Raw genomic sequence first — 24,335 nt, forward strand, 5'->3', positions numbered from 1 at the left:
AACCCCCATTGGGTGGGTTCTCATTTGTATTTGGGTTCTCAGATCTGCAATCTCAATCTGTAAATATGAGCAGTTTTCCCGTCTTGTCTGTCTGCCATTTAGTTCTCCTTATTAACTAATTGCATTGGCTACAATTCCCAGCACAGTGTCGAACAGAAGCTCTGAGGGTAGATCTTGTCTCGCTTGCGGTCTTGAGGGGTTGGGGGCGGGGTGGAGTGTGCTGGTACAATGATGCAAGCTGTAGGGTTCTCATAGATCCCCCTTTATCAGATTTCTAAAATGCTTGAGAATTTTTATCATGAACACAATAAAACCCAGAATATGAACTGGTAAAAAAGAAGGCACCAGAGGAGCAATGGCCTGAAAAACTAGCAGAATCTACAGAGAGAAGACATTAATATTTGAAGACACCCTTGGTCTCTTCACCCTTGGTTATTGAGAAGCTGTACTGGAAGGAAAGGAGGAAGTAACCAGAGACAAGACCCTGGGAAAAGCAATCTGAGCAGTAGTACATCACTGGGATAATTGTGTCTAGTTTTATCCAGTAGCCACTAGCCATGATTCAATTATTTAAACTTAAAGAGCACTGGCTGCTCTTCTAGAGGTCCTGAGTTCAATTCCCAGCAACCACATGGTGACTCACAACCATCTGTAATGGGATCCGATGCCCTCTTCTTGTGTGTCTGAAGACAGCTACAATGTACTCGCAGACATAAGATATATAAATAAACTTAAGTTTAAAAAAAGTTAAAAACCCATTTCCACAGTTGCACTAGGTGTATTTCTAGGGATTTCCCATACCAGACAGTGCAACTAAAGAAAGTTCTGCAAAACAGAGCTATTTTAGTATGACCATGGGAGCAGAATTTAAAAGCTTGGGTGGGTTGTTTGAGGGGAGGGGAGGGGAGGAAGTGATGTCAGAGAGAACCCTGTTTGGGTGAGAGAACTGTAAAGAAAGAACTGAGGGGCTGTGAGTGTCTTCCCTGACTGTTCTCAGGGTCACCTTACCTATTGACACGCCCAGCCCTAGTCCTTCCAGTCACTAAGGCCAAATTCCTATCCTCACTTGGGGCCACTTGGTAATGCTCAATTTAGATGCTGGTACTTTCTTTAGATGCTTCCCAAAGAGGAAACTGAAACACTCTAGAGCCCAGACAACCCTGACTTCAGCCCCCAGAGTCAGTCTGTGCATGCAGAGGTGTCAAGAGTTTTCAGAAGATGTAGCTCAGACATCTTCGGATCAGAGGGGAGAAAGACCAGGTCTGGGAATGGGATTTGGACTTCTGTCTGCATCAGGTCAGGTCAGGTGAGGTTGGGACCTAGCTGCTATTTTGAAGACTGAATGGCACATGACTATTCCCATTCCAATACGCAGACACAGGAAAACCTCACTGTTGTGGATTTGGTTTAATGCTTGTATTATGTTAATTAGGCTCCCAAAAATTACATGGGAATCCTCATGTCTGCATGTAAGACGCTGAAAGTCCCTGTCCCCAGTTGGCTTCCGTTAGTAAATACTGTTGCCGGTGGCTAATGGATGGGCAGAGAGGCAGAGGCGGGACTTTTAGGAATCCTGGGCAAGGAACTCAGGAGGGAGGAGAGAGGACCTCCATGCCAGGGAAGGAGAAGGCCCAGGTCTGTAGGATAGAGACAGCCAAGATGTGAGAGTTGGGAATTGTGGCCCAGGAGGGCTGCAGATCTGGGTCCAAGGCAGCCAGAATGGAATATAGGTTTTAGTAAGTAATAATGTAGTAATATCGGAAGGGAGAGTTTGCCAGCCAAGTGGAGGATTTAAGTGGCCCAGCTATTGAGCTGATTAAGGGTGCGCGTGGGCGCGCGCGTGTCTCTGTGTGTGTGTGTGTGTCTTTCATTTGGGAATCCAGAACACTGGGGCGGGTAATAAGGAACTTGCGCCACCTCCACCAGGTGATATGAGCAGCTTCCAGTAACCCCTCACTTTTGTTTTTTCTGAGGAACAACAGGAGTCTGTGAGGCTCAATTCTCATGGCTTCCATTAGCTGGAAAACACAAACGCGTACCGGCCACCGAGACCTTTACTGAGGACCAGAGACACAGCATCTCTTCCCGTCAGCCCTCAGTGGTCAATGATCTCAATATGGAACTGCAGGTGAGTGGTGGTAACCACACAGTGACCCCGCAGGAGCGAGCACGACTGGCAGTTGTGGTATTTCCAGTGACCCTGGATGGTGTAGATGGCGCTGAGGACCTGGCAGTACCGCCAGTGGATCCGCCACATCCGAACCAGGGACTGGAGCACCACTACCGCTCTCTCTCTGTTTGAGAAGTTGATCAGCGCTTTCCTCCGTTTCTCCTCCAACGTCCTACTGAGCGTCAGCCGCCACCAGCACTGAATGACCCAGGCTCCGAGGGCTGCGTGCAGCAATGCCCTGCGCACCAGGGTGCCACGCCACCAGGCCTGCACCTGAATGGCCGCTTTCTTTCTGTCTTTCTCGGACTTTTTCTAGACAGAGACAAGAGAGATTTCTCAGAGACCTTCTTGCTACCAACTTCCAGAGTCTTCTTGGAAGGGCTCTGGGCAGTCTCTTAACATTGGGTCTTCCTCAGAGAGTTCAGGGATCTAGCAGAAATCTCACCAGGATCTAGGAGACCCAGTGGGGGCCCTTCTCTGCCATTGTGGACACATTACCTCCCTCTCAGCGGCACAGTTCCTCTTTCTCATCCCATGTATTCTAGGCTGGCCTTGATCTCCTTAAATTTCTGTTCATCCTGCCTCTATCTCCCATGGGCTAGTATTAGAGGGATCTATCTCCACCCTTGGCTCATAGCATTCCTCTCTTGCCTACCTCACTGCCGCCTAAATCAAGGGAAAAGAGTCACCAGAAGACTGGGGACTCGAGCTGCATTGTTCAGTCACACCATGTCCTTAGGGCTCACTGGTTTAGGAATGTTTGCTCTTCTAATGCTTTAACCTGGCTTTCCTTGCCGACTCATGTCCCAGAATACATCATCTGATTGTTCTCTGCAACAACCATGTATTTTGATTTTGTGATAGGGTTTGCAGAGCTTCCTGCATATTCTACAACCAGTCCTCTTGTAGTTAGAACTTAATTCAGAGTACTCATGTTCTTGACTTTTAACCCCAAGCAGTTTCTGATCAGTTTCCCTCTTTCCAGTCTCTATATCAGATTGTCAGACTCAGATCCAAAGTCTAGGCTGAGAAGGAGACATAGGGGAATGAGCAAATATTAACTTGACTCTCGGTTATTTTAGACTGAGATGTATTTATGCAGAATCCCACACCTGTTGGAGTTTGGCCTGTTGCTATGCATTGTAATGCTAAGTGCAGGTCCCCAAGACCTGGTTGCCCCAGAGACAAGAGAGTCTGCAAGTAGACCCAAGTGATGTTATGTGATCTAGTCCCCAAGTTATTTTTGATTGGTGAATAAAGATGCCTACAGCCTATAACTATAACTGGGCAGAACTGAGATAGGTGGGGCTTGGTGTTCTCAGCCTTGAGGTTGGAGGAGACCATGGGGAGAGTGAGAAGAAGATGGAGAGAGGAGAAAGCTGCCATGGGTTAGGAATTGAGAAAGCATGGCTAATCAGAGTTAAGAGCAGCCCAGATAAAATACTGTAAGTAATCAATAACTTGGGGGTTATTGATAGGAAAGTAGATGCTAACAGCATAGAGGGTAGCTCTGTTGCTGACTAAGGTTTACTGCAAGTAATAAGATTTGTATGTCTTTTTCCAGGAACTGAATGACCAAAGGCAGGGTAGAAGCCTTGGACTGAGATTAAATATTTTCTACAACATATTGGCACCTGACATGGGGCAAAAACTCACTTAAAAATTAATTTCAGATTCCCAAATGAAGAACACATGCTGTCCCTTTGAGAATATGGAGGTGGGGAGAATTGGCTTCTTAGCAAAGTTGGTTTATCTTTAAGTCACAAGTTTACCCCACAAGCAGCAAGGGTTTAGGACTAGGACAAAAATATGCACGCATGATTCTGGGGTTCATAGTGCAAGCTAAGACACAGCTGCAGCTCCCAAACCAAACCACATGCCAGGTGTCAGGCTCCAACTCCAGCCTGGGGTCTTTCCAGTGCTGTTCTATGCTGCCTGGGAGAGGAAGCTTAATCACTCAGATGATGAGAGGCCCTGCTGTGTGATGAAACAGGCAAAGCCCGGCTACTAAGAGAGCAGAAAGCAAGGCCACATGCCTCCTGCAATCAAAAAAATTATAAAGAAAACATAAATTAAGATGTCAGCACTACTGAAGCAGCTGCTTCCCTTCAACTCTGCCTCCAGGGAATATTGGGATGGCTGGGCTTAGCACAGGACACAAACATAATGGCTTAAAAACTTGCTTATACAGTAAATAAAATGAAATTTAAATAAAGTTAAATATAGAGAAGGATATTAAATTAATTTATATAAAGAAAAAGGAGATGTAAGTACATTTATCCCACAGAGCTCTTAATATCCAAAGAAGGGAGAAATAAATGAGAATTGATATAAATGTTTTTGAGGATACATAGATAAATAAATAAATGCAGGCCTTTGATCTCATTACTTGGGAGACAAAGGCAAGTACAGGTAGATTTCTTGTGAGTTTGTGACCAGCCTAATCTACAGAGCTAATCCAAGTCATCCCTCAATAAATAACAATAATTGTTTTAATTATCAAAGTCAAAATGGTTATAATTTTCAGTGGCTATAATGGTATTGCAAATCCTCTATGAGAGAGGTCAAAGTAGAGCAGACCTAAATAAAAAAGAGGCTGATAATTGAATCAATCTATACTTTTGATGATTTTGGGTTGCTGGACCAAGGACATGCTATTTTGGGAGAAAGACCCTGTATAACAGGAAAGAATAAAAAAAGGCTTTGGACTCCTTCCAAAGTAATAAGGATAAGGTCTGATAGAGGAAGATGCCCTGGAGATCTTGGCTGCATACAAGAAGAAAGAAGTCAAGAAGACCAAACAACACAGCAGTTTGCAGCTTCCTCTCTATATGGGAACAGCTCTAAACTGCCTGAGACAGAAAGCTGTCTCTAGCCAGAACTTCAGCTATGCGTAGCCAATGGATCTCGTTGGCTACAGGGTCCTCAAGGATCATCATGCCATTCTTTCAAACGGCATGAATGGAGATTTATATTACAGTTTTACTATATGACCAAACTAACTCAAGAAAGACAGTTGTCTTTCACCTGCTCAGCTAAGAGCAGAAAACCATCCTTAAGTGATCAGTGCACCTTGTATATCCCATACAGATGTCTTTATAGAATTATGCATACTGCCTATAAGATTTATATATTACGGAATTAAAGAGAGTAGCCCTGACAGGATTCACCCTCAAGAATGCTGAGCTGGGAGGTGTTCCAGCTCCCTCATCAATCCTGCCTCAAAATGATGCTGTTTCCAGAGACTTGCTTCTAGAACAATTTCAAAAAGAACTGCTGATCTCAAATGGCATTGGTTTATCCAGCTTTTCAGACTGTTCCAGTCAGGACTTCAGTTAAGCCCTGAACTTTCCCAGCACATAGACACTGGACAACAAATAATGCCAGACAGCTTTCTTATGCCTTAAACGTTTTTCCAGTGTCCTTTTGTGCTCCCAGGCAGAAATTTTTTGCCCTAATGCTACAAGAAGCAATTATAAGAAGATTATTGTCCCAATCCCTTAGGTTGGTATGGATGGTTTTGGTTATTTTATGAATTATAGATATGTTGTCAGTTTAAGGGATGATTTACAAATAATTATAGTTTTGGACAGGGAGAAAACAAGGAGCTTAGACTTAGGGATTTCTATCTTTCCTTTCTTCTTTTCTATCTTTCTTTCTTAGAAAGGGAAAGTGGGCTGAGAAGAAAAAGAAGGAGATATAGGGATATCATAAGACGTTAGACAAATAGGGGTAGATTATTGAATCTATTCTTAAACAAAAGCATTTTATAGCCATAATCTTACATTGGTACCAATCTTTATATTTTGATGCAGAATTGGAATTATATTTTCTTGCATTGATACAAATCTTTGTTTACTGATAGAAAATTTAAGACTAATTTTGTTACAACATGATATGTGAGTTTTTCAACTCTGCTATAGGTGTTATGCCTGTGCAACTCATTTAAGAATACGAGGCTTGGGATGGAGAGATGGCTCAGTGGTTAAGAGCACTGACTGCTCTTCCAGAGGTCCTGAGTTCAAATCCCAGCAACCACATGGTGGCTCACAACCATCTGTAATGAGATCTGATGCCCTCTTCTGGAGTGTATAAAGACAGTTACAGTGTACTTATATATATAATAAATACATAAATCTTAAAAAAATACAAGGCTTAGTCCCAGACTTTTTAATAGCTGCTTTACAAATTGTTTAGAATAATTATATAATGTAAATTAGTATTCAGATAGTCAAACTTATGGTCCTATTAGATGCTAATTCAGTTAATTACAATAAAATGTTTTCAAAGTTATTCAAATAGTAAATAGCTAAAAATAAACAACGTTTAACAATTCAGATACGCTATCTATAGATAGATGGTCTTCAAAAGTGTCAGAGATCCACAGAAAATAGCATTTAAAATAATTTTATTATTAAGAGATCTTTTGACTAGGAGACAGATTTGCTGCTGACAGTACCCCCATTCCACTATAAAGAAGATGGTGAGCATCAGTAACCTCCACATGGAGTTGCTTCAGTTATGGTGAGTTAGCCACTGGGGGAAAAAGCCCTAACTTTATCTGCAGACAGATCGTTGCCAAAAAGGACAAACAGATGCAAGATACATGAAAGGGTAAGCTGGTTCTTTATAATTCCTGCTCCACTTAAAGTCTGTCAGATGTCTGGGCCAGAAGGCTAAATATACATGCTCTAACATTATAAGAAATATTGAAGATTATCTAGTAGTAAGCTATCTCTGTCATTTTTATGGCTTCTGGAAGCTGTGTCCCTGTGCTTCCTGTATACTCAAATAATATTTATTCCTTCTCAGATCTCTGATGGGGTTGAACACTAGATAGTTATAACCCCACGAGTAAAAAGTTGTTTAGGGTTTAAGAAGATGTTTTTATGATGGTATTATAAGTTAAGATAAAAATAATTTAGAATGAAAATTCTAACTCACTAAGATAGGATAGATGATAAAGCATTTTATCTAAATTGCAAAATATAATGGACTGGACATTATAAATGTATATCATACCTTACAACTTTTATAATTGTTATAATCATGTTTAATTTATATCTGAGAGAAAAGGACCCTTTTATTGGACTAAAAGGGGGAATTGTTGTGGTTTGGTCTGCTGCCATGCATTGTAATATTAAGTGCAGGGCCCCAAAATCTGGTTGGCCCAGAGACAAGAGAGTCTTGTAGGTAGACCCAAGTGACTTGGTCCCTAGTTATTTCTGATTAGTGGATAAAGATGCCAACAACCAATAGCTAGGCAGAACTGAGATAGGCGTGGCTTGGTATCCCCAAGCCTTGGGGTCAGAGGACACCATGGGGGAGAGAGAGAAGAAAGCCGCCATGGGTTAGGAGTCAAGAAAGCATGGCCATGAGGGTCGACCAGTTGGAGTTAAGAGCAGCCCAGATGAAGCATAGTGAGTAATAATGGTGTTATTGGTCGGAAAGTGTATTCTAACAGCATTGTAGGTAGGTATCTATCTGCCCAACTCTAGTGCTGATTAAGGCTTGTTGTAAATAGTAAAAGTTGTGTGTCTTTTTCCGGGAACTGAATGATCAAAGGCAGGGTAGGAGCCTTGGACTGAGAGTAAATATCTTTTACCACATCCCCCCAGGACACGCACGGATACAAATGATTTGCAGTTCCCTTCACCGTATGGTACTCACTACCACAGCCATAGGCTGCAGGTATCTACTCTCTTACCTTTAGAATCGGCTTCCTTTGAATAATTTCATCTTCATCTTCACTAACTAAATTGCTCTTGAACTGTCACCAAAATTAAATGAGAAATCCATGCATGAGTAAAACAATCCTGTGGATCAGTACAAAACCACCCATTGCTTTAGCACCTCCCCCTTTCCATAGACCAGAATCATACTCACCCATACCCCTTCTCTAACCACCTGGTAGATCTGGTCATGTTTCTTACACAAAATTTAAGCACCATAATTAATCTCCATCTTTTTGTGCTCCCCAAGGTCTGGTATGAGTGATTTGAGAGAGAAGAAACTTAATTTACAATGGCCTTGTGATATAGCATTAAGATATCTGCCTCAGACTCTTCTCTCTCTACTTTTTAAAAAAAGATTATTTATTTATTTATTATGAGTACACTATCGCTGTCTTCGGACATACCTGAAGAAGGTGTCAGATCTTATTACAGATGGTTGTGAGCCACCATGTGATTGCTGGGAATTGAACTCAGGACCTCTGGAAGAGCAGTCAGTGCTCTTAACCACTGAGCCATCTTCACAGCCCATCTACTTTTATATAACTTATGTACTTTTAAAAAAAGATTTATTTATTTATTATATATGAGTACACTGTAGCTGTCTTTAGACACAGCAGAAGAGGGCATCAGATCTCATTACAGATGGCTGTGAGCCACCATGTGGTTGCTGGGAATTGAACTCAGGACCTTTTGGAAGAGCAGCCAGTGCTCTTAGCCACTGAGCCATCTCTCCAGTCCTGTAACTTGTGTTCTTATGACCCTCCTCTCTTAAGTTCTATCTCCAAGTGGCTCCTTGATAACTTTGTCACCTCTGCAGGCATTTTAATAGAAAACACACAAATCTAATCATTCAGAACTAGGATCCTTGAATATGAGACAGCATGCATTTGTCTTTCTGAGCCTGGGTTACTTCATTCAGTAGAACACTTTCTTTTTTAATTTTTAAAAAATTTTTTATGAGGCAATATATTAACCCAGTATCCTTTGTTCTAATGCTTCTTGTTGGCAGCTGCCACCTGTCCAGCGATCCTGTCCAGATCTCTCTGTCCCTGAGGTGTTAGCTTGCAGTCCCCATCTTGGTCCTTCTCCACCGTTTTCAGCCCCTCCAAGGCTTGGAAGACTCGGTGGGCCACACTCTTAGAGCCTCTGCTTAAGTGTCTGGGCCTGACACCATTTCTCTGTCGCCCTCCGTAGATCTTGGTTGTGGAACCGACCCCTGCACCACCGCGGAGGTACAGGTGTTGTATGTAGAGGCAGTTCTCATACGGGGCAAGCTCTTTATGCTTGGCCCGCTTGACCGTGTCCACCCGTTCGGGGGCTTTCAGCTTCCCGGACTTTTTGAGGGAGGCTGCCAGAGCTCTGACGAACTCCCGCTGGTTAACATCTTTACAGTAACTCCGGGCATCATGAGGCCTCCGTGCTGCCAGCCAGGGGAAAAGTAGAACACTTTCCAGTTCCAACTATGTACCCATAGGTTTTCTTTTTTACATCTGAATAAAATTCAGTTCTGTTTATATACCACGTTTTCTTTATCCATCATCAGTTGGGTGGGCACCGAGGCTGACCGGCTCCTATGTGAATAGAGTATTGATGAACATGGATGTACTAATATTTCTGTAGTCAGAACTAGAAGCTTCTGTTCTACTGGCTAGCTTCCATAATGCTCAAAGCTCAAAGGTTGTATGCATACTGCCAGGGGAGAAAAGTATTCAACAGTCGTATCCAGCTGTGAAACTTGCAAGCTACAAGAACAGATCTGACAAGTTATATACGTTAATGCAAAACGACACAGATATTATTGGGGCGACCAACCACTTTCAGATTGGATTTTAAATACATTCAACAATGAAACCTATGTCTGGCATTAACTCAGCCAAGAGCCCAGGGCAGGCTAGGTCCTAGGGGAGAACCTAGTAATATCATTCTGCTAACTGGCCATAGTCACAAACATCCCCCAAATTCTTATCGTTATACCCATACATTAGTACACCTCTCAACTCTGATCAAAACTGCTTCTTTTTATGATAGATGGAGATTAAATACAGAGACCCAGAACCCATTGGGAAGGTCATTAAAGACCTACCATAAATCTGATAGATCCAATCTGAATCTTTTAAAACTTAGAAATCCAGATGTTACTTATTAAAATCTTTCCCCCCAAAAGATAAGAATTTACATCAAAAATTTCATGGGTGGTGGGGGGATGGCGTGGACCAGGGCAGCTGGAAGAAAGACACCCAAACACCTGCCATGGGTACTACTGTGATGGATAAATACATGATGGAGAGATGGGAAAGATGGCATACATGGTGGAGAGACAGAACAGAAAGAAAAGCCAAGGGATACACTGTGGACAGGTCGAACTGGAGACCTGAAGGTGGTGAGGAATAGGCAGATATGGGAAGGCCATGGTGAGGGTCTAGCCCAGGCTGCCACCAAGGGCTATGCGTGCATAAGTGGTCTTGTTGCAGCTGGGTCTGTGTCAATGAACCAAAGACCAAAGGACATCCATGGTCTGGGCTGCTACAGAGACCACAGTGGGCCATGCTGATCTGAGTGGTCTGTGCTGCCACCTGAGGTTATAGGGATACCAGGGCCCATGCTGCTGGGCATGTCTGGGTCTGCAGTCTTATGGCCCTCAGGATTTGTGCTGATATCCCAGGCCCACATTACCACCAAAGGCCATGCAGACATTCCTGGTCTGGACTGCTGTCTGAGGCACCATGTTAAGTCGATCCCATTCCTCCCCAGCCACCACACTCAGGAGAGCGGCCCCACCTCTTGTTTGGGCAGCACAGCAGAGCCGACCTAGATGTCAGAGAGTGGTAGAGTCAGTCCTGCTTCTAGTCTACTGTGGGGTGGCTTGGGCAAGGGAAAGATGCTCTCCCTCCCTCATACATCACTGCCTGTGGCAGTGGGAGAGCGGATCCTGAGGTCATGCAAGCAGGAGAGCTGGCCCTGCCCCTCACCTGCTGCAGCACTTGGAAGAGTGGACCCTGCACCTCACCTGGGCAGGACAGTAAAGTTGGCCCTGGGAATGAAGGCAAGGATGAGCTAGCTGGAGGGTGTGAGAGCAGGAAAGCCGACCTTGCCCATTGCCAGCTGTGGCACTGGGTGACCTAGCCCAGGGAAGTGTTGGAGAGCTCGCCCTGGTGGTACAGACACAGGAAAGTTGGTGGGCTGACCAACTCAGCTACCTCCCAGGCCCGGATCCAGGGCTTTTTGTTGTTCCACTCCAACATCTACTTCATTGATAATCTGCTGGAGTCACAAGTCCAGTCTTGCAGATCCAAAGCTGCAGGATCTCCATGACACAGGGCAGCAGCAGGATATCTGAGAGGAGACCCCGTGTGGATCCAGTATTGTTAGAGTAGCAGAAGCCAGAGGGCTTGGAACAAACCAACGACTCACTGCAATGAACATCTGTAAGTAAAGATGTGTGGACAAAAGGCTATACTGTGGGACACACTGTGTGCACCACCGCTTCCACGCCGAGATGTGTGTTTCTTTTTAAAATTCTTATTTTCTTTTGTGGGGAAGGTTGCAAGGACAAAGAGTAGATACAGATGGTGATGTTGAGTGCGACTGGTGTGCACGATGTGAACTTCACAGAGAATTAATAAAAAGTAAAGAAGAAAAAAAGAATTTTGTGAGGACAGTTCAGCTTGGTGGCAGACATCTGTAAGCCCAGCACTTTGGTATTTCTTAATAGAACGGTGCACGCATTTCGTTGTGTCTGGATTCTTTCACTTACTGCATGAATGTTTTTATAATTTATACCTGTTGCTGTATGTATCAGTACTTGATAATTTTTTATTGCTAAGTAGTAGTCCACTGCATGGACATACTGCATTCTACTTACATGTCTACCCTTTCATGGGCATCTGTGCTATTTGATTTTATCTTTGGGTTATTATGAATAATGCAGCTATTAATACCCATGTACAAACTTTCTGTGAACATCTCTCATTTCAGTGTATAGGAACTGAACACGGTTAACTCCGTGTTTAACCATTGAGGAGCAGAGCCACTTTTTCCCCCCATAAGGATCAGCCATTTACATTTTCTGTATGTAAATTCTTATTCTTTCATATTTTTATTAGCACTTGATACTATCTGATGTTTTAATTATCTTACTGGGTGTGTAGGGGTATCATCTTAAAGTTTTTAGTTTTTATTTTTTTTAAAAAGATTTATTTATTTATTATATATAAGCACATGTCACTGTCTTCAGACGCACCAGAAGAGGGCATCAGATCCCATTACAGATGGTTGTGAGCCACCATGTGGTTTCTGGGATTTGAACTCAGGATCTTTGGAAGAGCAGTCAGTGCCCTTAACCACTGAACCATCTCTCCAGCCCTAGTGTTTCTTTTTAGTATAATTTTTTTGTAGATTATCTGGAGGGGGAGGAATGGATCCAGGAGGAGTTTGGGGTAGGAGGAGGAGTAAATACAATTGAAAAACAATGTATAAAATTCTTCAAGAATTAATAAAACTATTATATTTAAAAATCACTTCTCCCTTCCCTCTCAGAATTTCCTTTCTTGTTCCATGACCCCTCCAGACATAAAGATACAAATGTAGGTATAGATATTTTTTTAAAGTAAATGTTCTTATTGATTATTTGGGAATTTCATATAATGCATCCCAATCGCATTCATTTCCTGGTCTTCTCAGGTTCAACCTTCACCATTGTGACCTCCTCCAAAATAATAAATAATAAATAATAATAATAATAACACAAGTTCAGTTTATGTTGCTCATAAATTCACTGGAGCATGCTGGAATTTCCAGCCTCTAGAAGATGACTGAGTCCCCCACAAGAGGCCATCAGCTGTGAAAAGTCACACTTCAGCATCCTTATCACAATTTTTAAGAGTTTTCTTCAATGGCTTCCTGTCTACACTGATTCTTTTTGAGGGGTGGAAAGAAAGATTGTATCAGAAGCCTTCTATGTCTCTTATTCTGTGAGTCGGCCTCACCAATGTCAGAAGAAGCTTTCCTGCTCTTTAGTGTCAACATGGATCATTTGGTTCCACATGGTTTCTGGCTATAGCATGCACCATGGACATGTAGCACGGACCATGGACTTAGGTGGTTACACAGTCCACAGACATCCCATGGCCTTCGGTGGTAACATGGGTACTGAACGTCAGTGCCACCCCCAGGCCCAGCAAGAACCATGTATGTCCACATGGCATCAGGTGGACGTCATCTTGGCCTCTAGCAGGAACACAGACCATAGATGTCCACACAGCCTCTGACTGCAGAATGGACCACAGACATCAACATGGAATCAGGTGGCCACACGGACCACGAACATGGCCCTGGGCAGCAGCACAAACCACTGACATTATCATGGCCCTTGGCATCAACATGGGCCACAGACATTAACACAGTTCCCATCTGTAGCAAGGCTTGTATGCATATAAGAGAAGACATATATATATATATATATATATATATATATATATATTTTTTTTTTTTTTTTTTTGAGACAAGGTCTCATTATATAGCACTGGCTGTCCTGGAACTACTTGTGTAGACCAGTCTTGCCTCAAACTCAGAAGAAAGCCACCTGCCTCTGCCCCCCCCCCAGTGTTGAGATTAAAGGCACATACAACCACATCTGATATTTTTAACTTTTTTTGAGATTAATATTGTTAAATATATTTTGGGTGCTTATTGGCCATTTGTGTCTTTGGATAACTGTCCATTTTTAGATCTTTTGCATATTTTAATTTATTCATTAGATTTGGGGGGGATTAAAAGAACTTAAAAATACAATAACGTAAGTCTAGAGAGACAGCTAAGGGGGAGGTACTGGCCGACAGGGTTAATGATCTGCGCTTTCTGCATTTATCCACAAGGTGGCAGGAGAGAGCTGATTCCTCAGCTCTGGAGACTATCCTCTGCCCACAAGGAAGCAGGCTGTGGGTACCTCGTACACACCCACAACACCGCTTCATGAACGCCTAAAACAATAATAAATCAATAAAAATTAAATTGCAATTTAAAATACAATTTAAGAGACAAATGGCAATGCAGAAGCCTTAACAATTCATTCTGTCCAATAGTCCCCTAGATACTTTGTAGAAAATTAACACATTAAAAAAAAAAAAAAAAAAAAAAAAAGCAGTACCATCAGCGCCTAGAAAGCAGGCTTTTGAACAAGAACTACAAAGTTATAAGAGGGTCGTCCTAGCCAGATGCTGCGTCAGTCGCCTTTCCCAGCACTAGGGAGGCAGAGACAGGCAGATTTGTGAGTTTCCACGCCAGTGTGGTCTACATAGTGAATTCAGGCTATCCAGGACTGTATAGAGAAAGTCTGTCTAAAAAGCATTCCTATTCCACAGTGGTCACTGAGTTACTGTTAACTCCGGGCATGGCTTGTGTTTACTGCGCATGCTCTGTTTGCTTCCAGCACGCCACTGGGTCAGACATAGAGCAGGGGCTTCACAATACCCCGATTTTTAATTAAACAATTTAAATACTGCAGGGGCTAGAGATATGGCTCAGTAACCACTGACTGCTCTTCCAGGGGATATGGTTCAATTTCTAGCTCTCACATGACAGCTTACACCTCTTTGTAACACCAAGATCTGATAATACTCTCCCAGACACACACGCAGGCAAAACACCAATGCACATAAAACAAAACTAAACCGTAAAAAAGTAAATATCTCATTTTCTCTTATATGCACTCAGAAGCTAGATTTAAAAATATTTAAAAATAAAATATGCATGTGTGTTTTTATATATGTGGAGGGGTTAGGAAGCATGAAAGGGGATCATGAACAGGAAGAAGTATATATTGTTTGTTTTACTAACATAAATTGATAAAATTCACACTATTTATTCTCATTTCCAACGACAAATAAAGCTTTTGTTTGTTTTTATTTTTATTTTTTTCTGAGAAAAGGGTCTACATAGCTCTGGATGGCCTGAAACTCACTGGGTAGACCAGGCTGGCCTTGAATTCATAGAGATCTTTTTTTTTTCTTTTTAAAAGAATTATTTTATGCATGTGAGTACACTGTAACTGTTTTCAGACACACCAGAAGAGGGCATCAGATTCCGTTACAGATGGTTGTGAGCCACCATGTGGTTGCTGGGATTTGAACTCAGGACCCCTGGAAGAGCAGTCAGTGCTCTAACCACTGAGCCATCCCTCCAGCCCCCCTAGAGATCTGTCTTGCCTCTGTATCCCAAGTGCTGGGATCAAAGAAATATAGTTTTTTTTTTGCTTGCAATGTTTAATCCCTTTGTAGAGCGACTGAGGGACCCCCCCCCAGTAGTTCATGGGTCCTTCTATTATTTTTCTTTGTACCTTTAAAAAAAATTTAAAAAATTTAGACATGTACTACAATCATACCCTCCTTTCTCTTTTCCCTCCAACCCAATCCTGTGTTCTCCCTGTGTGCATGTGTGTGTGTGTGTGTGTGTGTGTGTGTGTGTGTGTGTGTATGTGAGCACTCACAGGTGTGCATGTATAAATACAATCTACTACTAAGTGAGGCCATTTAGTGTTTGTTGCTTGTATATATATATATTATTATTTTTTTTTTCTGGCTAAGCACTTAGTACTGGATAACCAATGAGAGAGTTTATCCCTGAGGAAGACTGTTTTTTTGGTTTTTTGTTTTTCTCTCTCTGTGTCATCAATCTGCCTGCAGCTTTTCATCTAGGTGCAAGCCTTGTGAGATTTTCCTTAAAGTCACAGTAGCCTGGGGGCAGGGAGAGCAGGCAGAGGCCGGAAGGAAAGCTGAGGCGGAAAGGGAGGAACAAAGAGGAAGAACTGAGTTCTGCTGCAAAGCTGGACTCCAGTGTGGGAAGGTGTCATTCACAAAGTTGACACATCCACAGGTTTGAGGGGTTTAGTCTAGGAAGGTCCTCCTGGACATCAGACTCCTCCATCCCATTAGGGGCCAGTCTGTAGGCGCCCTCCAGGGGACGTCCACAAAGATGCACAGAATGCCTACGGTGGTACTTACAAGAAAGGTGATGAGGTGTCCAGTTAACAAGGACCCTCTTTGGTGAGATCTGTTAGATATGTTTGCCAGGCGGACGGACAAACGGCATCCTTATGGTTTGTTTGGAAGTGTCTAAAAAACAGATCCTCTACGGTCGGTCATCGACTTGGTCACCGTTGTTTTGCTGTGAAGGGATGCCTCTGCCACCATAACTCTTATAGAAGAAAGCACTACTGGGGCTGGCTTATGGTTTCAGAAGTTTAGTCTGCTGTCGTCATAGCAGGGAGAACGGTGGTACACAGGCAGACATAGTGCTGGAGAAGTTCTACATTTGGATTCTCAGATAGCAGGAAGAGAGGCATTGGCCCAGCATGGGCTTTTGAAACCTCAAGGCCAATAACTTCCTCCAACAAGGCCACACCTACCCCAATAAAGCCTCACCTCTAATCTTTTCAAGTAGTGCCACTCCCTATGCATTCAAATACTTGAGCCTTTGGTGGCCATTCTTACTCAAACCAGCACAATCCTCTTTCATAGTTTGCTTCTTTGAAACTTGGTCATCTGTGCTAAAGGTCACCTTGTTCAGCAGCCTCTGAAATGAAGATGCGGGACGCACCTCAGCGACCCTGATCAAAGGCTTCAGGGAGGTCGATAGCTAGTAGTGTTCAGGGCTAGACTTTGTCTGGTAGGCCTGGCAGGGAGGGTACAGGCCCCTCCCCACTGCTGCCAGGGCCAAGCTGCTTCCTTAGCCTTGACTCAGAAGCTCCAGGCCAACTGAGTTGTTATACAGGAGGCACAAGTTCAGGATCAGATCTATGACTTGTGAAACATTTTCTTTCATTCTGTGGGTAGACTTGCTGACAGTGTGGGACACAGGAGCACAAAAGACCTGTTTGGGTCTCCGCCACCTACATGAAAAGCCCAGGAAGGTGGCACACACCTGTAATCCTGGTGCTGGGGGAGGGGAAGCCAGGAGGATCCCATACCACGCGCTTAGGAATGACACTATCCCTTCAAGGTCCTTCTGTCCTCTGGGTGTGTCCTCTGAAACATGGTTCTGGGTCACATGGTAGTTCTATTTTTATTATTTTTTTAAAGACTCTTCCATATTGTTTCCCATATGGCCGTCCCAATTTTTCTCGACACCCGTACCCACACTTTCTGTCCCTTGTTTCTTGAATGCTCACCATCTCCAACAGATGTCGGGTGATGGCTTGTTGTGATTTTGGTGTTGAGTTCCCAGATGGCTAGTGATGCTGACTACCTTTCCATGTACCTGTTAGCCAGATTTATGTTCTCTTTGGAAGAAAATGTCTTTTTAGGTCTTTTGCCCACTTTTAATTTTCTTTCCCCCGCCCCCTGATTTTTTAAGACCAGAAACTTCATTCAGAGCTTCTTCAGCTGCTCAGAGTCCCGTGTGCTTCTGTATGCATTTCAGTTGGGAATCTTTTTTTAAGTGCTTAGAAGAGTCCCATTTATATTTTGAAATGTTGAATTTAAAAAAAAAAAACCTCATTTTTAGAAATATTGTATTAAGGGCGAAATGTCACTTCAGGGACTTGAAAAAGAATTCTAATATTGGATAAAGCTTTAAAAAAATAGAGATGCAATAAAAAAGGTTCACAAAACAGCTAAAATGATCTCCTCACAGTTTTAAAAAAATGATGTTATTTAATATGGAGCAATTGAGTTTCTTGGTATCATTACAGACAAAAGTTTTTAAGAATCTATGGAGGGTTTGCTGGGATCATAATTAGGCTAACATGCTCTTGTGGGTAGCTTGCAGCATGACCGAAATATGAAAGCTGAACACCGTGGGTCATTTGACATGTCTGATACAGGGTCGTGTTTTAAAGCTCTTTTGAAAGGCTGTGGGATCTTTAGTGGGTGGGTCTTAGGTGGGGGAAGTAGGTCTGTCGGGGTCAGCCTTTGAAGGTCGTAGCCTGGCTCTTGAGTCCTGTTGCTTTTTGTATCCTGATCTGGACGGTGGTAGCAGCTTCTACCACACAGTCCCCCTGCCAGGAACTGAGATGCCCTGCCATGCGTTCTCTGCCATTCTGTATGAAAATGGTAAAGCCTAAATATAAATCCTAAAATAGGATCTCTCTATGTAGCCCAGACTGGTTTTGAACTTATAATTCTCCTGCCTTGATCTCCTTAGTTCTAGGATTACAAGTATACCACACGGTGCCTGACTTTTTTTTTTTTTTTAAAGCTTCCTGGAAAAAATAAATAGTAACCTAAGCTGTATGTCCAATTATTGCAATGTAACATGTGTACCGTGAAGCAACTATTCAGTCTAGGACACGGCTAGGGTAGCCCAGCATTCGGCTTTCTCTATTTGATGGTCCAATTTGTCACTGAAGTGTCCCAGAGTGGCCAGGAAGCTGCGTAATCTGTACGAGAGCAATGTTGCTTTGAACTTGGACCAAAACTCAGTGAGTGATAGCTATGCTGAGGAAATCAGCTGCAAACATTTAATTATATAGTGTCAACATTTTTATTTTATATTTTGAGATAGACTGTCATGTAGCTGGGGGTGGCCTTGAACTCCTGATCTTCCCACTTTTACCTCCTCTCATATACTAAGATTACAGGCATGTGTCACCATATCTGGCTCAATGTTTATTTACTTTATTATTATTATTATCATCATTATTATTTTGAGCCAGAATCTCTCTATATCGCCCTGAATGTCCTGGAATTAACTATGTAGACCAGGCTGGCCTCACAGTCACAGAGATCTTATCTCTGTCTCCCAATTCCTGGGGTCAGAGGCATGCATGACTATAACCAGCTCTATACTTATTTTTGAATAATTTTTAGGGAGTATATTTTAATTTATAAAAATATTTTAACTATTAGCGGTATAAAATATTTGTAACAAAGCGTATACATAAGCCATTTTTAGAATACAGTAGTACAGCTTTAATTATATCTACAACGATATGCATTTTACCCATAGGAACAAAAAAGATCTTTTCTGGGTACCCTTTGTGCATGTCTTGGACTTGGGTTTTCCTGCCTGGATCAGTTTTTCTCCACCAGTCTCCATCCTATGTGAGAAAAATGCACAGAATGCCCAGGATACTGGCATCACATCTGAATTTTCTTTGAAAGTAGCTGCAACATAGACGACTCATTCTTGGGGCTTGGGAGACAACTCAGTCAGTCAACATTTGCCTCACAAGTATGAGGACCTGGATTCCCATAAATACCCATAAATAAAAGCCAGCTGTGGTGTGTGGTGGTGTGTGCCTACAATTCCAGTGATAATGAATTGGGAGGCAGAAATCATGTGTGAACTCACCAGTACAAACACAGAAACAGACATCACACACATGACAGACAGACAGACACACACACACAGGGGTACATCTGCGACCCTGGTGGTGGGACAGCAGAGCTGGGCGAGTTCTTGGCGCTCGTTGGCCAGTATGTCTAGCTAATTCATGAGCCTCACGTTCGAGAGACCCTATCTCAGAAATATCAGGTGGAGCAATGAGGTTCCCTAATGCTGGCCTCTGGCTTCACACACGTGTGCAGTGCCCGCACACACACAAATAAACAAGGCAAGCACATAAATGAACACACCAATTCCTTACTTTACAAAAGGGATAGTTAGGCTGCTGCCCGAGGTTTATCATGAGGTTATCAGGAGCAGTGAGTATGAGTCTGACTCGGGTTTCAACCTTTCCTTTTCTAAAGTCTTCATAACATAACTATAAAAGAAGTCAGAGGGTTTCTGTGTTTCAATAAAAATAACATTCACACAGTCTTAAAGAGTATTATTATAGAGTAGCTAAATGGTAAGGTTCATTCTTAGCCCCAAGTTTTCAGTGATCTATGCTCCAACTTTTTTTCCCCCATGACCCTGATTCTCTGTATAGTCTCGGCTGTCCTGGAACTTACTCTGTAAACCAGGCTGTCCTCAAACTCAGATCCACTTGCCTCTGCCTTCTGAGTGCTGGGGTTCAAGATGGACACCATCACTGCCCAGCTATGTTCCAAGTTTTAAAAAGGTTTTAGAGGTTTTTTCATTTTAAATCATGTGTACATGTGAATGCAGCTCCCACAGAGGTCAGAAGAGCGTGTCAGATCCCCTCGAACTGGGTTAACAGAAGGTTCTGGGAATTGAAGGACATGGGCTTTGGGCACCAACTCCAGTCTTCTTAACCATGGAGCCATCTCTCCAGTACCTCCTGTTATCATTTAAATAAAGCTAGTATACCTTAATGAGAGGGTCATTGTCATGTAATACTTAGGACAGCACCCAGGCCTTCTTTTCTGCTGGGAATACACTCTGCCTCTGAACTGCCTCCCTAGATCCTGACAGCTTTAAAAAAACAAAAATGAAACTGTGACTTGCTCGTGGTGGTGTACCAGTGCACGCCCTTAATGCCAGCCCTCGAGAAGCAGGCAGATCCTCTGAGTTCAAGGCCAGCCTGGTCTACAGAGAGAGCTCCAGGATAGCCAGGGCTACACACACATTAAACACACACACATAAATGCACAAACATACACACACACACAAGACCTGTGACTTAGTTTATACACTAAGAGGCTATATTATTAAGAAGAAATAGAGGCTATATTAAAAAAGAAACTTCCAAAAGAAGAAAAAAATTAAATTTTCATTTTTAAAAAATTAATTTTTAAAGTTATGATACAATGTAGTAGATTTTATTATGATGTATTATGGCGTTGTCTTTTTTTAATGTGTGTGTGTATCTATGTGTGTAGATTAGAGGGTAATTTGCAGAGATCTTGGGGTTAAACTTGGTTTGTCAGGCTTGGCAGCAAATGCCTTTACTCGGTGAACCATCTTTCTGGCTCCATATTGAGGTATAAGGAGCTCTATTGGATCAATAATTAGAATATCAGCTGGGTCAGAGAGTATGAAAAAACGGTACAGCTTGGACTCAGGGAAGATCCTGATAGTTCTGGGTCAACCAAAGCTTAGGAAAGTATGAAGAACTATCAACCAATTCCCACAAATCTTCATATAGACAAAGGTATAAATCTGGCAAGCCTTAAAACTGACCATCAGGAGAGATGACCTTCAGATCTTGTGTTCTGAAGTATGTTAAACTCAACCGGCTGTGGCTCTGTGCAGTTCTGTCTTAGAGCCCTTAAGAGTCTTCTGAGTCCCAAGGTTTATACTCTGGATTCTCTCCCACTGCTCTCTACTTTGTCTACATTATGGAGAGTTTTTAATCTTTGTTCACCTGGGAGTGAGCATCTTAGGTACTTTTCTATTGCCACAACCAAACACCATGATCAAGAAACTTAAAAGAGAAAGCATTTAATTTAAGGGCTCACTGTTGCAGAGGGTTTGAGTCCATGATCATCATAGTGACAGGGAAACATAGTGACAGGCAGGCAGGCATGGTACTGGTGCAGTGGGTGAGAGCTTACATCTGCCACAAGCATGAGGCAGAGAAAGGAAACTTGAGACCTCAAAGCCCACCCCCAGTGTCACACCTCCTTCAACAAAACCACACCTCTTTATCCTTCCCAAACAGTTCCACCAGCTGGGAACCAGGCATTCAGATATATGAGGCTGTGGAAGCCATTCTCATTCAAACCTTTATACTAATTTTGAGAGTTCATAGCCTTGTTTCACTTCCAGTTTGCTGTTCCTGCTTCCTGTTTGTGGTGGAAGATGAGATTTTTCAGCTTCTGGCTCCTGTCACTTGTTCCCTTGCTTCCCCTGTGCCATGGTAAACTCTTCTCCCTCTGGAACTATCAGCCCGAATAAACTCTTTCTTCCACAACTGACTTTGGGTCTTTGTGTTTTATCATAACAGAAAAGTCACCACTACAGTGGTCATCCTTGGGATCTGATTCCATGACAGTCTCACCATTCAAAACAAAGAAGCCACCACCAACAAAGCCCCTGTAACAGTCACTTCTTTCCTGCTGATGCCAGCAGCTACTAGTTTATTTATAGCTCTATAATTTGCCTCCCTTGGGCATTTTATATAAATTTTATATAACTCTGCAATATGTGTTTTTTTTTGTCTTTCATGTAACATAATGTTTTCAAAGTTAACTTATGCCACAGAACTTCTGTTTCTCACATTTATTTCTGTGTGAATGTGTGTGTATGGGCCACATGTATACCACAGGGGTATATGGAGGTCAGATGACAACTTTTTTCTTTTTTAATGTTTTCTAAGAATTCTGTGCAGAATATTTTGACCATACTCCCTCACTCCTCTCAGATCCAACCCCATTTTCCAACTAATTCAACCGTGCTCTTCTTCTCACTAGCAAGTACAATTTGTGCTGCCAGTGTACCCTTGGATGTGTGACCTCCACTGGAGGGTAGTCACCTCACCAGGCTGCACCTTAAATTGTCTGTCATGTCTGTCTGCGTCTCTGTCTCTCTTCCAGCAGCTAACAACCACCAATAGTTCTTTAGCTAGAGGTGGGACTTCATGCCTGCCTCTCCTCTGTATGTTGGGATCTTGTCTGATGCAGGTTTTGTGCACAGTCTCAACTGCTGTGACTTCATATGTGCAGTTGCTTAGCTGTGCCCAGAAATACCGCTTACAGGCAAGTCATCCATCACCTGCAGGTACCATCATTCTGCTCTTTCTTCTTCAGTGACCCCTGAGCCTTGGGAGGAGGGGCTACGAGACAGGTGTGTTACTTAGGGCTAAGCCTTTTTCAGTTTGTTATTCTTTGTACCTTGATTGGCTGTATGTCTCCAAGGTTATGTCTATTTACTGCAAGAGGAAGATTCTCTGGCTAGGGTTGAAAGGTGCATTGATCTAGGGGTTCAACAAGCCATTACAAGTCAGTTTAATAGTTTGTCTATTTAGTAGAGTTATCAGTAGGTTCTCCTGTCTGGTCAATGACCTGTCTAGCCATATATGTTCATGGCCCCAGTAATGGTGCCAGGTATGGGTTTCAACTTGTGAAATGGGCCTTAAAATTTAGTAAGAGATTTATGGCTACTCACATGATACATATGCACTAGCAGGTATCTTTTGATAGACCGACCAGTCATTGTTGTAGGTCACAGGGTCCACAGCTTGGCAAGGCTGCTTCCTTTTCTCTTCCAGCACCATGAAAGTTAGAATGGGTGGCGCTGCCATGTTGAACACCAGCTTGATATCTGTTCTGTCATTCAAGGCACGTCACATCTTTAGCAATAGGGTCTTATCGAGTCGTGGAGGCAGCTAAGAGTGTTGACAATGTCCTGTAGTATTTGGGGGGTCCATGTGGCTCACTCACCACCAACAAAACTGTATCACATTCCCAACACTGGGCTTTTGTTAGCCTGTGGTGTCTAGTAGGGTGTTTTGTCCTGTAATAAGGTAATTCTATTTAAGCTTGTATATGTGTATGTGTATAAGATGTATATATTTTAGAAAGCTTCTCCATATGACTTTTCAAAATGTCTTTAGTGTTAGCTATCACTCCAGTAATCTTTCCTCTACCTCTTCCTCCATTTCCAAAGGGCAACCTGTGGGAGTCAGTTTTCTTCTAACATGTGGATTCTGGGAACTGAACTCAGGTCATCAGGCTTGGGGGCAAGTGCCTTTACCCACTGGACTACATGCCCAGCTTACTCTCTACCTGTGTCTTTTTTTTTTTTTTTTTTTTTGGACAAGGTTTTACCATGTAGAACAATTTGTCCTCCCTGACTCAGCCTCGACAATTCTGGGATTACAGGCACACTATAGGGTTTTTTTTTTTTTTTTTTTTTTTTTTTTTTTTGTGGAATTAACTGCTTCCTCCCATTCAAAAACTTCTTTTAGCTCGTCTGGTGCAGAGATGAAGCAGGATAGAGAGCCAGGCTCATTCAGAGGTGGAGAGAAGGGTCATTAAGTTAAGACTGTAGATTACTGGTCTCCTTCCTGTGGTGCCTTAGGGACCATGGCCGATCCTCATGTGAGGCAGATCAAGATCAAGACCCAAGTGGTGAAGTGATTGGTCAAAGAAAAAGTGATGTATGAAAAAGAAGCAAATCAGCAAGAAGAAAAGATTGAAAAAAATGAAGGCTGAAGATGGTGAAAACTATGTCGTTAAGAAGCAGGCAGAGATCCTGCAAGAGTCTTGGATGATGATCCCAGACTGCCAGTGCCGGTTAGAGGCTGCATACACTGACCTTCAGCAGGTATTAGAAAGTGAAAAAGACTTGGAAGAAGCTGAGGAATATAAAGAAGCCCGTATTGTGCTGGATTCTGTGAAGTTAGAAGCCTAACATTTTTCTGTACAGGGTGTTTTTTTTGCATTAAATCCTGGGGTCCATTCTACAATTCGTCATTTTTTTTGCCACTGCTGTTTTTAATAATATGAAACGTGGTTCTTTGTATGCAGTTGCATATAGCTTTCTTTGCATAACTTAAATGTGTCAAATAAATGAGTTCAGCTAAAAACAAAAAACAAAGACTGTAGACTGCTGAGGGACAGGGACATGAATGGCACAGCTGAGAGGAA

At 42.6% G+C, this 24,335-nt stretch overlaps 1 protein-coding gene and 2 pseudogenes across 3 annotated transcripts; 1 reads left to right on the forward strand and 2 right to left on the reverse strand.

Moving 5' to 3' along the window:
• Window positions 1-2,095: 2,095 nt before the first annotated feature.
• Window positions 2,096-8,121, reverse strand: LOC308434401 (IQ domain-containing protein F2-like; the record flags this gene model as incomplete). The annotated part of the gene is made up of 3 exons (XM_080934678.1): window positions 2,096-2,482; window positions 7,878-7,940; window positions 8,104-8,121. The coding sequence occupies 3 exons, from the start codon at window positions 8,119-8,121 to the stop codon at window positions 2,096-2,098; spliced, it is 468 nt and encodes a 155-aa protein (XP_080790804.1).
• Window positions 8,122-8,894: 773 nt separating this feature from the next.
• Window positions 8,895-9,310, reverse strand: LOC308433969 (small ribosomal subunit protein eS19-like; annotated as a pseudogene). The gene has a single exon. The product of its transcript is annotated as a small ribosomal subunit protein eS19-like (transcript).
• Window positions 9,311-23,771: 14,461 nt separating this feature from the next.
• Window positions 23,772-24,099, forward strand: LOC308434476 (tubulin-specific chaperone A-like; annotated as a pseudogene). Its single transcript has one exon. The product of its transcript is annotated as a tubulin-specific chaperone A-like (transcript).
• The last annotated feature ends 236 nt before the right edge of the window (window positions 24,100-24,335 follow it).

This window comes from Micromys minutus (assembly GCF_963924665.1).
Source record: "Micromys minutus genome assembly, chromosome: 21".
Taxonomy (NCBI): Eukaryota; Metazoa; Chordata; class Mammalia; order Rodentia; family Muridae; genus Micromys; species Micromys minutus.